Source organism: Hydra vulgaris, chromosome 05, assembly GCF_038396675.1.
Source record: "Hydra vulgaris chromosome 05, alternate assembly HydraT2T_AEP".
In the NCBI taxonomy this organism is placed as follows: Eukaryota; Metazoa; Cnidaria; class Hydrozoa; order Anthoathecata; family Hydridae; genus Hydra; species Hydra vulgaris.
This window is the reverse complement of record NC_088924.1, coordinates 34003251-34018671: the sequence shown is the minus strand read 5'-3', so window position 1 is coordinate 34018671 and position 15421 is coordinate 34003251. Positions and strand designations below refer to the sequence as shown.

General features: G+C 28.9%; 3 protein-coding genes across 3 annotated transcripts; 1 reads left to right on the top strand and 2 right to left on the bottom strand.

The window, feature by feature from the left end:
• Positions 1–831: 831 nt before the first annotated feature.
• Positions 832–2405, bottom strand: LOC136080338 (loricrin-like). The gene is made up of 6 exons (XM_065796955.1): positions 2391–2405; positions 2088–2143; positions 1933–2011; positions 1548–1693; positions 947–1447; positions 832–853 (listed from the first exon to the last, which is right to left on the bottom strand). Exons 1-6 carry the CDS (start codon positions 2403–2405, stop codon positions 832–834), a joined length of 819 nt encoding a protein of 272 aa, XP_065653027.1.
• Positions 2406–4172: 1767 nt separating this feature from the next.
• On the top strand, positions 4173–9104 carry LOC136080797 (uncharacterized). Its single transcript, XM_065797979.1, has 5 exons — positions 4173–4380; positions 5389–6858; positions 6972–7222; positions 7368–7447; positions 8020–9104. Exons 2-5 carry the CDS (start codon positions 5561–5563, stop codon positions 8914–8916), a joined length of 2526 nt encoding a protein of 841 aa, XP_065654051.1. The 5' UTR covers positions 4173–4380; positions 5389–5560; the 3' UTR covers positions 8917–9104.
• Positions 9105–13412: 4308 nt separating this feature from the next.
• LOC136080337 (uncharacterized) lies at positions 13413–13997 on the bottom strand. The gene has a single exon (XM_065796954.1). It carries the CDS (start codon positions 13995–13997, stop codon positions 13413–13415), a length of 585 nt encoding a protein of 194 aa, XP_065653026.1.
• Between the last annotated feature and the right edge of the window lie 1424 nt (positions 13998–15421).

Below are 15421 nucleotides of genomic sequence, written 5' to 3'. Positions count from 1 at the left end.
ATTTAAAAAACTATCGGTTTACAACTTTTTATTTTTAAAAAATTATTTTAATTAATCCTTAAAAAAAAAAAATTAGTTTTTTTTTTTTTTTTTCAATATGCACAAAAATAAATATACGATGTCCTGTATAAAAGTTATTTCAAAAAATTCATCATATGAAATATGTTCTCGGATTTATGAACATAATTTCCCGAGAAATTATTTGAAATAGTTCTCGGATTAATAATCTATTTTCTATTTTAGTTGGAATGCAACTGAAAAGCTGAAGTAGCTGAAGAGCTGGAGTAGGAATGCAACTGAAGAAGCACCATTGACGATGGACGATGCTATTTGATTAAAATTGTTTTGTTTTTTTACTATTTAAGTTTAACAACTTTTATTTTTTTATGACATTTAACATCATTATGATAAAAATCAATTTTTTTTTTGCATTTATTCTATTATGTTAAACAAAAGTCTAATAGAATAGAATAAATGCAAAAAAAAGAAGTTATATTTATTTAATCTCGAGAAGTTATATTTATTTATAATCTAATAAAAAAATGTTTGTTTTCAAAATGACCATGTTTTATAAAGAATATATATTTCAATGTGGACTTTTTAAATTTCATCAAATTATGCAAATATAACCTATATATGTTAAATATTCTAATATTTAAGATCAAGATAAAGTATGTCAATGTTATAACTTCCCCGTGTTCAGTATTTTGAAATAAAAATATAACAACTTGTAATTGAACATTCCCGTGATATGTGGAAGAGTCATAAGGCAAGTGGTAAAAAATACTACAGTTTGTTAAGAGGTATAATATATAAGAGTGAAATTTCAAATTATACACATGCAATCATTATACTAAAATAAAGTTATATTACACAGAAATATATTAAAATAAAGATAAATTTAAATCTTAAAAAAAAATTAGTTCTTCGAGTTGTACCACATTACTTCCCTTTGCCGCTTGTGCTACCTCCTCCACCGCTTCTATTACCTCCTCCGCCGCTTCTGTTGCCTCCTCCACCACTTCTGCTGCCTCCTCCGCCACTTCTGCTGCCTCCTCCGCCACTTCTGCTGCCTCCTCCGCTACTTCTGCTGCCTCCTCCGCCACTTCTGCTGCTTCCTCCGCCACTTTTGCTTACTCCTCCGCCACTTCTGCTGCCTCCTCCGCCACTTCTGCTGCCTCCTCCGCCACTTTTGCTTCCTCCTCCACCACTTCTGCTGTCTCCTCCGCCACTTTTGCTTCCTCCTCCGCCACTTCTGCTGCCTCCGCCACTTCTGCTGCCTCCTCCGCCACTTCTGCTGCCTCCTCCGCCACTTTTGCTTCCTCCTCCACCACTTCTGCTGTCTCCTCCGCCACTTGTGCTTCCTCCTTCGCCACTTCTGCTGCCTCCTCCGCCATTTCTGCTGCCTCCTCCTCCGCCACCTCCACTGGTATCTTCGTCTTCATTTCTAAACCAAAAATGAAAAATGCAATAATGAATTAAAACTCAGAGTTAAATACTGCTTTAAACCCAAAAACTATTGGTATAATAAATAAACAATAGCTTACGTTTCTCTTTCGTAACCTCCACCATACCCACCATAACCGCCGTAACCTCCACCGTAACCACCATATTTTTTACCGTATCCACCACCACCATATGTTCCATAACCACCATAATCACTTATTTTATCTGAAGAAAAATCTTCACTTATCTAAATTTAAAGTGCGCGTATATTTATAATTTCATAAAGAGCAAAAATAAAGCTATTTCCTGTTATCATTATAGAAATTATTTCCAATAGAGAAGTGAAATAATTAATGTTTAAAACTAATACTTACAGTTTATAGGTATGTGCGTATTATGAAACTGGTTTCTTCAACCGAATTCTTTCAATTAATATTTTTAGACATATCTTCAGTTTAATATATATATACAAAAAAAAAAGCTTACTTCTCTTTTTCCGTAACCATATCCTCCTCCGTATCCTCCGTATCCTCCGTATCCTCCGTCATTTATTTTGTCTTCATCACTAAAAAAAATCAAACTGTTAGATGCATTTACGCTTCAGCATTTAGGCCTCGTGTATGTGTGTATATAATACTTACTTTACATCGGCAGCTATGTTATCTTTATCACGCTCATTTGGAGCCAACTCACCTAGCTGTTTAAAAATATTGTAAATAACTCAAACATTGATGTATTTACTAATGTTTTACTGTATTACTTTATTTTACTTTAACTATAATATAGTTATGATATTTATTATAAGTACAATACTTATATTTACAATATTTACTCACAAAAGCCTGAAAAGATATCACAAAGATAACGTAAAATGCTAGTTGGTTCATTCTTCGTGAACAGTTTTATTTTTAATTCAAGTTTAGTTTTTCACCCTTTTTACATACCTCAATCAAAATCATACTTACATAGTAATTTATTCAACCATAAACTTTCAGTAATTGGAAAATGATAACTTTCTATCAATAGAAAGTGAATAAGCTATATTTAAAAACTATTTAAAAAAATGGTTTAAGTAATTAAAACACTCCTAACTCTACACCACTAATCCCACTAATCACCTCTATTCCCATATATTTATTATAAATCTTTAAAAACATAGTTATTTGCGTACGTAACACACGGACTAACGTAATACTGAAAAGGTTTGTATTTACCAAATGAGATTTAAAGAGCTTGGTAAATATCGTTATACTTCTTATTACTTCTATTCCGTAATTTGTAATTCACCATATTACATAATTTAGTATTTTCAAATCAAATAACCGTTAGCTTCTAAAAATTAACTCGTAAAATTAAATTTGTAAAGGGAAACTCGTAATTTGGTAAATCCATAATTAAGCAATTGTAGTTCAATTAATGATAAAGAAATTTTGATAAAAAGTAATGACTAGTAAATGATTTCACTATTCATTAACTTAATTGAGAGTAAGTGAAGCCAATAGTGATCAACACAGCCTAATATCTCAATAAAAAAAAATCCATACGTTGACTCTCTAAAAGAAATGTATAGAAATCGTCAATATGAATCCTTCTCCAGATCCATTAAACACGCTTTCTCTTTCCGACTGTGGCCTTCACGTCCGCAAACATAAAAGTACTTTTGTTTTATCTGCAAGACTACTTACCTTCTCAAGCCATCAACCAATGTACTAAACTCACTGCGCTTATTCTTATTTTGTATTTACACTCCCAATATCTTAATTTGCATATCCCCCATAAATTCGAGTTAGTCGAGGTCCAAGACGCTCAAGATCGGAATAGGAGTTTGACAAGAGAACATATCGTTCAATTAACCGAATTTTTTTTGTAAAAGTAGAGGTTTATCTAAAAATTAGTTACTTTGTCCTCCTACTAATGATATGTTTAAATACAGGGAAGTTCGAAGAACAAACTCTTTCTGATTTATAGACTTAAAAGAAAGATATAAGGAATTTTTGAAACATCTTTTATCTAAAGTGATCAATACCACCTGCTTTAGGTTGCAGGGAACAATGTTAGTAAAAGAAGAAACTCAACGTCATTTATAACGTCAGCAGTAGAGACACCTTTACTTCAAGAAGAATATAAATGAAGTTGACAAATATAGAGTTAAGTGGGGTGGTTTCTAAGTTCTTATTACATTTACATTTTTTTTATCAGTATTTTTTATTATTTCTGCATTTTTTAATTAAAAGTATATAATTTTTTAAATCCTTTTGATCTTTTTCAGAAATTCGTATATCAGTTTAATTAAGTCGGTATACTGTATAAACTAACAGTAACCGTATTCACATCTCTCCATTTAGCTCAACGGAGTCTTAGTCTGAAACTTCGTTACAATATTTTTAAGTAAAGATATGACAAAAATTTTATTTAAATTTGTTTAAATAAAACTAATACTGAAATAATTCATTTAGGTTTGAAAAATTATGTTTTTAAAGATTTTTTTATTAATGAAGTTAAAAAGAATTTTTTAACTAGCGCACCGTTAAGCTTAACGGACAGTTACAGTCTCAGAAGTTATTTAAACGTTTATCACTGCTTTTAACATTTATCAAACTTGCATACTTTGACATTTTTAAAATATTTTTTTATCATATTTCAAAAAATTTCTAAAGTTTAACTAAATCAACTTTGTTAGGTACTTCGATTGAAGCTTCTTGTTTCCGCGTTTTTAAAACGATTTTAGATCGTTTTTTTTACGAGCGGTAAAGTGATTTTTTTAGTAGTTTTCAACAATTCCATTTTATTTAATATATTTTGCAAAACAAGACTTCTCCAGAACAATTATTGTAAGCGTAGAAGAATACTGAACGAAGCTGCAGTTTCTATTTTTCTCCAAGTTTCTTGATTCACAAGTTAACTTTGTTATAAGAAATCTGCGTTTTTTTATAGGTAAGTTTAAAATGTTATATCTTTTTAATTAGGTCAGGTTTTTCAAAATTGAGAAAAGGTACACATATTAGAGTATATTAGTTCTTATGTGGTTCAAAACTGTTCACTATTTCTTTGGTTTTTAAGAGATATGCCAGGTACAAAGAGACGACTATATTTTGAAATTAATTTTTGTTTTTGTTTTCATAAACAAAAGTGTAGGTCCCGGCTATGACTTTCAAGCCAAGTTTAAAGTATTTGTGCCGAATTTCTGTCTATTTCAATTAATTTAATTATTAAGTTCTCATTTAAATAAGAATTTATTCTAATTCAGTATTAAATTATTTCTTTGTGATTTTTTATTTCTTAACTTGCACTTGACAATATTATGGTTTATTATTTGAAATTTTATTATGTACAAACAAATCATTATAATAATTGTATAATTTTATGCACTCTATATTATAGACCATAATTATACTAATTAATTAAATATTATTTTATATAATGTATAAATAAAAATATAATATTTATTACATGCCAGATAAATATTACTATTGTTGTCAACAATGTTGATACTGTCATTGTTATTATTCAATAATAACAATAATTTATTGTTGTTGTTATACATTATAGTATAATACAAATAGTATTGGCAATGTATAACTTATACATTGTCAATACTATTTTATACTATAAGCAATATTTTACTGTATAAGCAATAATTTTGTAAAGAAAAATTAAATATGTAAAATAGTAGTTTTTTTTTAAAAAAGGTTATAACAATTAAAGTTTAATTTTTATAACTGCAAACCTTATTAAAAAAAAGTTTTTAAAAAAAATAGGCTAATATAGTGTTTAATTATTTTATGAATTAACGCCATATTAGCCAATGTATATGGCGTTTATATTTGTATATTATATTAGCCTATTAGGCTATAGTATATATATTAGCCTATTAGGCTATGACGATTATTATAATTATAGTTAATTTCAAAACAACATATTGTATATGCTGTGTATTTTTAGAATTTCTTAAAAGAACAATACACAAGGTTTGCTTGTAAATACGGATACTTTTGGAACAGATAAGACTTTACTTGAGTTTGACAATTATATAAACTCTTTCAAAGCAGACAATATCATTTTTCCATTTAGAAATGGTTTCGCCATCTACACATATTTATCAGAGAGTAAAAAAATGTTTAACACTGCAAAAAAGCTTCATGAACTCATGAACTCTGAAAATACCCAATGTACAGTCCAAACTGTTATAAACAAGTTAAATAGACTTTACAAAGAAATCCAGGTTCTTAAGAAAAGATTAACAATAAATTGGAATTCTTTAATTAAGGTTTTAGAGGGAAAGTTTATTGTTACTCCAGTTAAGCATAAAATAAGCCATTTTTTATTTAAAAATGAGCATGTTTCTGATGCAAAGAAATTAAAGACATCTAAAATAGAAATGCAATGTAAAAAATCTATCAAAGTTATTAATCATCTCAGGCAACAGATAAGATTTCTTAAGCATGAAAATTTCAAATTAAAACGAAAACTAAATTTAAAAAATTGTATGAAAGAGAAGATTCTAACAGAAAAGTTGTTATTAGAAAAAACAAATACAAATTCATCGCATTGCTTGGTAACCAAACAAAAACTAAAACAAATGGAGTTAAAAAAAGTTATCAAATGTAAAAATTCTGAAAATGCCTGTTTGCAGATATATGTTGATGAACTAAAAGGAAAATTAGATTTGGCGCAAAAGAGTTCTCCCACAAAAATTTTAAAAATTAAAACTACTGAATCAAAACACTTTTATTATGATGTACCTTTACGAAAATGTGTGTATATGTGCTTATTAAATCAGGTTCCAATAGAAAATATTGGAATTTTGATTAAATTTATTATCAAGGAATTGACACTTAAATATGTTGTAAACATTCCTGTTCCTTCCACACTTGCGCAGATGGCTTATGAGTTAGGGGTTATTTCTGATATCCAAGTAGCAGAACATATTTATTTTTCTTCTTCAGCTATTGCTACCCTTTCATGGGACTCAACGTCTATTGATGGAGTTCATATAAATGAATGTCATATATCAATTGACAGAAAACAGTTAACTATACAAATAGCAGAATTATCTGGAGGTAAAACAAATAATTATATGGAACATTTAATTAATGCTATTCAAGACTTAGCATCAACATATTCATTATTTAGTGGCATCCAACAACATGTTATCCTTCACAGATTTGTAAATACATTTCACTCAACACTTGCAGACAGAGTATCTGTAAATAATTGTGTTAATAGAGAACTTAGCAAGTTTTTTGGGAAGCAACTTTTAGCACTCCGTTGCAATGTTCACCCTCTTGAAGGACTTGCAACAAAGGCACGCACATTGCTGCACCAATATGATAGTAAGATGGGGATTAAAAGTCAAATTTATGGTACAGAGGGTAGAGCTGCGAACCTACTATATGCAGTATCAAAGTTAAGGTATTTAATGTTTTTTAGTTAATTGAGTACTTTAATAATTATAAATTTTTTATAATTTATATTTTTGTAATTGTGATCATTTGTCACAAATAGATACTGGTTTCTTTTTATAGATACAAAATGAAATCTGGCGACCCAGCAGGCTTTGAGACATTTTTGACTAGCATTGGACTGCGTCTTGGTACAATAGCGCGTTATGTTGGCAATAGACTGCACATACTTTTCCACCTTGCAGGAACTGTATACTGGATGAGAGATAATTTTATTATTTATTTAAAAAAATATTGCAAAGCCAAACAACTTAGACTTGCTTTTCTTGCTGATTTTCAAAACCCATGCATTATAATGCAGTTAAGAATATTAGGTAGTCATTATAGTTCATATATACATTTTATCTAGCATTTATTCTGATATATATTTAGGTATATATTTATTTTTAGTTACGTGATTTAGTTATGTTACAAAAATTGAAATAAAAAAAGGTCTTACAGTAAGTCTTATTTTTATAGGTTTATACGGCAAACTAATCACAGGGCCTTGGATGACTCAATTTTATAAAAACATGGATAATCGATCACACATGGAAATGGTAGGAATAAATAATATAAATAGTATTTCCTTTTGATTAAAATATTCTTTACTTTTTAAGTTTACAATAAATTAAAAGTAATTATATATATATATATATATATATATATATATATATATATATATATATATATATATATATATATATATATATATATATATAATATGAAATATTTAATGCAATATGAAGTAGTATAAAAGTATGAAATAGTAAATTTCATTATAATGAAATAGTATGAAAAATTATAAAATAGTTCATTACATTGAAACTAAATATAATATTACTATAAATTATATCCCTCACTTAATCCAGCACTGATATAATATATTATATTATAGTCTATAATATAATATATTATATCAGTGCTGGATTAAGTGAGGGGGTTTTAGCCCCGGGCTCGCAGTTTTTAGGAGGAACTTTTTGTAGTCAATTTTTAGGCTGCGGCACATAAAAAGACCTCCAAAAAAAAATAGCACTGTGCCCTTAAAATTCCTAAAAAGTTCTTCTGTATTATATAATATTAAAAAATATAACTTATAAAATGTTTGTTTAATAATATTTTACAATTACAGATCCCACTCATGAAACTTTGTCTCAGCTGGCTTGAGCTTGTTAGAGATGACCCATTTCAAGTTATTTCATCAAAAGTTGACTGTTTTGGAGCTGAAGTATTATCAAATGATGTTATTCTTGCTTGCCTAAGAAAAGAAAATTTTGACGAGTTATCAATAAATGTTGTAAAATCATTAGCGTCAGGATTTCTTGTTGTGCTCGAGAGACAACTGAAACAGTATTTAACAGGTAATCTAAGCAATGCTACTCCTGAAATTTTACAGAGTGCTTCTTCAGCACCAGTGCACAATATGCACAGTGAAAGAGTTTTAGGTATGGTTGATTCTCAGAACAAAAGGGCTCCTAATGCTACAACAGGTTTTTTAGATAGTAAAGTAAAAAGTAAAATTAATAAAACAATGGATTGGCTACTGGAAAAAAGTGAAGTTAAACAGAAAGCAATTATAACGTTTGCTATAAAGCAGGGATCTGTTACCAGGAAGTGTTTATCAACACGAAAAGAAGGCATGAGAGCTGCGGCAAATATGCATCAGCAAGAAACAGCTCAGAAAAGAGACAAACTAGAAAGAAAGAAAATGGAAAGATCGATCAACGCAGACCTTAATGATGGTCTTGAACCTATAGCTTTTTCTGTTCTTTCAGAGAAAATGAAAACATTTGCGTTAGCCGTGCTAAATAAAGACTCTAACATTTTGGGGATGGATATCAACCACATTTGGGAGGTAGATGGAAAGGACATAATTTGTTGTGGTTCCATAATGTCTTTTTCTTTTAAAAAAACCTTAGAGTTTTTAAATATTTTGTACGTAGATGATAGTGGTATAACAAACATTTTAATCCGAGAATTTCTTACCGACATTGTTCTTGGAGATGTGAGTTTACCAGCTGTCTTATAGCATTTATATAACATTTTTTTAGTATAAAATACTTTTTAGCATTTTTTTTTTTCATAATTTATTGTATATGATCTAGAAAAAAAGTTTCTCAATCTTCTAAAAGGTATCAGTAATGTGATTTTTTTCTGTTTTTTACTTTATTACAAATTTTATGTTATTTATAGAATATTTTGATCATCTTTAAAATATGTTTTTGTTTATTTGTTAAAAATAAGTTATTTTCAATTTTAAGTTTAACGATAATGTGTATTCCATATTATTTTCATGAAAATTGACGGTTAGATGTAGCATATATACGAGGGTGTATGAAGTTTCCACCCCAAACCCCCTCCCTTTAAAAATTGACCCCTTCTCTCTAAAATATCGTACCTAGACCACTGACGAAAAAACATATGTATATATATATACAAAGTTCAAAAAAGTTAAAGGTTGGGCGGAAACCGAAAATTAAGGGTGGCAGTAAGAATTGGAATTAAAATAGAAAAAATTGACTTTTTATATAGTTGGGGAAGGAGGGCTATCGCTTCTCCCCCCCCTCTTTTTTTATTATTTTCCAGTAAGGGGTCATCTATATATTTCGTACGCAAAAATCTCCAAATTTGGACCCCCTCCCTCCCCCGCTGTTGCACTTTATACATTTTTTTATACCCCCTCCCCAAATAAATTGTTAATATTGTTTTATAAGCTTTTGTACACACATAGTATAGTACTGTATACGATGGTTTTATTTCGAAAATTAAAATTTCAAAGTATTAAAACCACAATTATAACAATGTTTTAAAGTGTGGTTTTAATCTTATTAAATTAGTAGGTTTAATTTCTAGAAATAAGTTAATATCAATGTTAACTTATTTAAAATTAATTTTGTTAGTTTTTCTATTTTTTGCGCTGTTCAACTTCTATGACCTTAGCAGGCCATTAACGTGGGCGTCGATCACTTTTATTAATTAGGAAGTGAACGTTAATTGCCACCTCAATTTTTTGAGTTTGCGTACGTACATTTGTTGAACATCCCCAACCACCCCGACATACGCACTCGTACGCAAATTAAACAACTTAGGACATCTCCCCCTACTCCTCGCTGCGTACGTAATATATGGATGACCCCTAACTTGTAAAAGGTCATTTTTCAAAAAGATTAAGTTATTCGAAGTAAAATCTTATTCCCTCGGAGGTTGGAATAAACTTGTAATTTGTAGTAATTGGTGTAGATATCTAGTTAGTATTTGAAATATATGGCATGTTTTAAAAAGGACATTTAGGGCTGGGACGAAACTTTTTCTATTTTAAAATTGCCGAACTACAATTTTTTTCCCGGTTTTAACAAACCGGGGGGAAACCGTTTAAACAAACTGCATGTAAGAATTAAAAAAAAAAAATTAAAATATTAGTAGACGATATTATAAAAACATTATTAGACAATTAATTTTAAAATTTTATTATGCCGTAGATCGGTTGGTTTATCTTCAGTTTTAGTTTTTGGCCACACTTTGAAATCACATGTTTTAAGAAATAAGTTAGCGATTTTTTTAATCGTTTTTTTATAAAAGCGCGATTTTCTGAAAATTTTATATCATTAACGAGTTTTATTTTGGTTCTTTTAAACCTTATAACTATTTTCCTTTTTCCGATATATTTACACAAGAGGTATTTTTGGAATGATAATATCGAGCTCTTTTTGTCTATTTAATTTTTTTAACATAAAATTTGATTTGAAATTTTGATCGAAGTACCTAACTTTGTATTATATGTTAAATAAATATTATATATTTACTTCATATTCGCAACGGAGAAAAGTGATAAATATTTAGTTACTTTTCCTCGTTCGCAAATAAACGTAGTAAACAGCCATTTTTTTTTCCCTAAGTAATAATAATAAAAATAATACTAATAAAAAAATATATTTAGAATATTATATTTGGCGTCGTTTTTTAGTAGCTCATTAAGTTTATGTGGTTTTTAATTTTCCTTGAGAATTTAACTAATTTTATTAAACCGTTTGACGATTATAAACTGCGTCAGGCTTAAAATATGAATATTTTTGTTTTTGGAAAATGGTTTGGCAATTGATGTAACTTAGTTGTTTTCTTTATCGAAATATTCCAAATTAAAGAAGACGCACACAAGTTTAGCTAAGTTTCTACTTGTCCGTTTTATTACGAAATCGGGAAAGAAAAGAGAAAATCGAATCGCACCGTAAGCATCCATAGTTTAAAATTTAATTTTTCCGAGGTAAAACTATGCATCCTTACGTATTTATTTTTCCTTAAACAAGTTCAACTAGATTTCAAGTTAAAAAAACTTCATTTTAATTAAAACTTACAATATATAATAATTTATTTAAAATTTATATATATATATACATATATATATATATATATATATATATATATATAATACTAATAATACTAATAATACTACTACTACTACTACTACTACTACTACTACTACTACTACTACTACTACTACTACTACTACTACTACTACTACTACTAATAATAATAATAATAATAATAATAACAATAATAATAATAATAATAATAACAACAATAATAATAGTAATAACAAAATAATAATGATAATAATAATAATAATAATAATAAGAAGAAGAAGAAGAAGAAGAAGAAGAGTTAGTATTTAAAGATAATTTTTCAAAGAGTTATTTAATTATAGGAAAATAAAAAAAAGGGAGCACATCACAATCCTTCAGAAGTATATCTTTACATTTAATTAGTATTTAATCAAAATAATGTTGTAACTTTTTTAAATTTCTTTCTTATTAAAAAGTCAAATTTTTATTTTTTTACGAAAAACATTTACAAATCTTTACCTTCGTGTGACATTTGTGACCATTTATCCCCAGAGCGTGTGAAAAATGTTAACATTGTAAATGTTTTACACTTTGAAAAACCTTATTTTGTATGGGCTAAATCGGATTTAAAATAGATAAATAAACAGTTCATGAAACGCAATAGATAAATAAATAATAATTATTTATTTATCTATTGCGTTTCATGAACTGTTTATTTATCTATTTTAAATCCGGAATTATTCCTTCAAGCAACAGCAAATCATTAATTGCCATACCCAACAAATTTGTCATCCATCCAAATTTCTCATTGTCCATAACGGCATCCTGATTTACACGAAATTTTATTTTATTAATATAGCATCGTCAGATTTATTTACACTGTTTATTGAAATTTTTTTATTCATTTTTGTTTTGCTGTAAAATGTCTAAAGCTGTAAAAGGTTCTGATGATAAGATCATTATGATCTTCTTTCAGATGCCTTGTTTGTTTGTTTGTATAATACGACAAATGTAAACCAGCAAAAAAAAAAAAAAATTTTTAAAACGCCTTAAACGTCATTCAAAATCTGAAAAAGTTTATTCATTGCTCCCCCATACTTATCATCTGCTTGCAAACAAGTGGTAAGTACCATTTGTTTGCAACTTGTTTTTTTTTTTATCAAGTGAGAACAAAGAAATTGTTCTCTACAAAGTGTAAGAAAATAAACAACCCGCGCAACCTCATCACAAAAATTAAATAATATATGATAGTGGTAAAGACAATAGTGCTAAAAACATAAAAAAATAATATCTGCAATTATATAAAGATTATAAATCCAAACATAGTATCGTAATTAGTTATTTGTTCAAACCTTCTTTTCAATGATTGTGCTGCAGTATCTGCAATATTAAAAAAATACTCCACTTTAAACGTTTGCTCGGCGGACTCTGCCGTAGAATCATCTTCTCCCTCGTACTCAAACATTCTTCTTTTCCTTCTCCACCTGATTTCTTTAAAATTTACACCCAGAGTGTACTACTAACCAGAGTTTCACTAACTTCTCTTGCTACTAATGTTGCCGCGACAAAAATTGTAAAGTTAAAAAAAACTTTCAGCTCAAAAATTTCTGAAAAAAATGAGCTAGCCCTTCAAATAACTGCAACGCAACTTCAAGGTTTTTTGAGGCTTTAGACTTTTTCTAAAAATGTTTACTGCAAAAAGTTCATCATACTAAGTACATAGGACTAGTAAGATCTCATAACTACTTATTTCATTCATAACTGATTGTGTTTCACTATTGGCTTTCGGATCCTCAGTGAACTTAACTAATTCAACTAATGCAGTATGAACTTCCTTAATTTGATATCAAAGCGATTTTACGCTTTCCAGTTTATTTTTCCAACAAGTGTCACAGGACCTTTTTACAGTCAAATTTGGTACGTGTTTTATAAAAACTTCCCATCGCAATGTTGACGGAGAAAAAAGTGCATAAATTCTTTGCACAACACCAAAATATGTCATACATTTAGGTGAGCATTTTGCAGCGTCACAAATTAGAAGATTGAGGCTATGGCTAGCGCAGGGCATGTAAAATGTCTTTGGATTTATTTCTAAGATCCGTGCTTGTACTCCAGCATGGATACCTTTCATATTAGAACCGTTGTCATACCCGTGTTCCCTGCAGTCCCTGATTTGCAATCCAATTTAATCTAACTCTTGTAGAAGAATATCAGTTACATTTTTTCCCGTTGATGATTTAACGTCTAAGAATTTAAGGAAATTTTTTTTGATGCTTACACCTTCATTTTCACTCTCAAGAGAACTTGCATTCATATCAATTTTTAAAAATTGTATGACCAAGGATAACTGCTTTTTGTGACTAAGATCCGGTGTGCAGTCTAGCATTACTGAGAAATACTTATCTGCTTTTATATTCGCGACAATCTTAGATTTTACCTTTTCACACAGCAACTGTATTAATTCGTTTTGAATGTTCGCCCCTAGGTAGTGATCATGAATTTCAGATGATTGAATTCGCCTAACATGCTCTTGAAAAACGGGGTCGAACGTAGCCAACATTTCAATCAGTCCCAAAAAATTGCCGTTGTTTCTCTCGTATATTTTGCTGTTTGATCCTCTGAATGCAATGTTGTGTTCTGCTAAATATTTAATAACATTAAATATTCTTTTTAGAACCTCACGCCAGTGCTTTCTTTCTTTATTTATCATTTCCCTGTGCTTTGTATCTATTGTTAAAGGTTTGTTTAAACGCAATTCACATCTTTCCATTTTTTAACGTTCTCAACGTGCTTTGGTCACCTTTTAAGGGATTCAATTCCTCTGTCGTGATGTGCTCAATCACTGTAACCTTTGCAAAATAATTGAGATCCAGTGTTGTTACCAAATAACTTACAACTAAAACAAAACGCTTTTTCACTAGTTTTACTGTATACAAGCCATTGCCTATGCACCTCTTCTCCGTTGCTCATGACTCTTTTATAATACTTAGCCGAAAAATATCTTTTTTCTGAGTTTTTAGGAAAACTAAAATTAGTTTCTTGCAAAGAGCCTTTTTGAATAATTTCATCAAATTTAGCAGTTTTGAGGATCAGAAGTATCAGACGGCAAAAAATCATTTAGTTCTTTATCATTACTTATACTTGGAATAGATTGATCTACGAATATTTTATTTTCTTTACCCACCATACTCAAACCCTCAACAACAGCTGATCCTCCATCTTGACCTTGAAGTTTAGCTCCATCTTGTATTAAAAATTTAACTAGCGCGTCATGCCATAATTTTAAAAAACTTTTTACGTTTGTCCTTTTTCTTCTGCTTTCCAAAACCACTTTCAAATTTTCTATATTTTTCTTTTTCTTTAGACATGATTTAAATCTGTTTGATACACTAAAACTATAGTCACTAATGCCATAACAATGATTAATTCAATCAAGTTTTTAGGTGTTCTTCTTGACACTCAATGAAGTTTCTAGGTGTTCTTCTTGACGAAAATACCACCTGGACAAACCACTTAAAATTAATCGAAAATAAAATTTCTAAAAATATTGGCATACTTTATAAGGTAAAACCTTATCTAAATCAAACTTGCTTAAAATATATCTACTTCTCTTTTATTCATTGTTATCTCAATTATGCTAACATTGCTTGGTGCCGCACCAATAAAAAAAAACTAAACAAACTATTTAACAAACAAAAACATGCCATAAGAATAATATCCAACGCAGACCGTCTCTCTCATTCACAACCACTATTTATTAATCTAAAAATCTTAAATGTTTACCAAATAAATATATATCATCATTTAATTTTTATGTATAAAATCAATAACGATACGATGCCAAATATTTTTAAAACGCTATTTAAAAAAATACAGCACAAATACCTTACTAGACATGCAAACAATAATTATGTTCAAGCTAAAAATCACTTTGAAGCCACTAAGTTTTCTATCACAACTAGAGGCCCACAACTATGGAGTAAAGTAATTAGAAATGATATCAAAACGCTTGCAAACATAAATATTTTTAAATCAAAGCTAAAAGAAATAATTTCAATTAATCAAAACATGAAGGACTTCTTCTAGAGCTATATTTATTTGTTGGCCTTTAAAATATTGTATAGTATATTTTCATTTTATTTGCAAAGGTTTAAAAACTTAGTTCACTAAAAAACTTATTTTTTATTTTCTTTT

Excerpts from the sequence above, each read along its gene's own strand:
- LOC136080338 (XM_065796955.1), bottom strand. Across the intron at positions 1,694-1,932 it reads ATGGTTACGGAAAAAGAGAA|ATAAGTGAAGATTTTTCTTC; the intron begins GTAAGCTTTTTT and ends CTTTAAATTTAG. Across the intron at positions 854-946 it reads AGCACAAGCGGCAAAGGGAA|TATAATGATTGCATGTGTAT; the intron begins GTAATGTGGTAC and ends ACTTTATTTTAG.
- LOC136080797 (XM_065797979.1), top strand. The coding sequence starts at position 5,561 with ATGTTTAACACTGCAAAAAAGCTTCATGAACTCATGAACTCTGAAAAT. Across the intron at positions 7,223-7,367 it reads AATGCAGTTAAGAATATTAG|GTTTATACGGCAAACTAATC; the intron begins GTAGTCATTATA and ends TTATTTTTATAG. Across the intron at positions 7,448-8,019 it reads ATCGATCACACATGGAAATG|ATCCCACTCATGAAACTTTG; the intron begins GTAGGAATAAAT and ends TTACAATTACAG.
- LOC136080337 (XM_065796954.1), bottom strand. The coding sequence starts at position 13,997 with ATGGAAAGATGTGAATTGCGTTTAAACAAACCTTTAACAATAGATACA.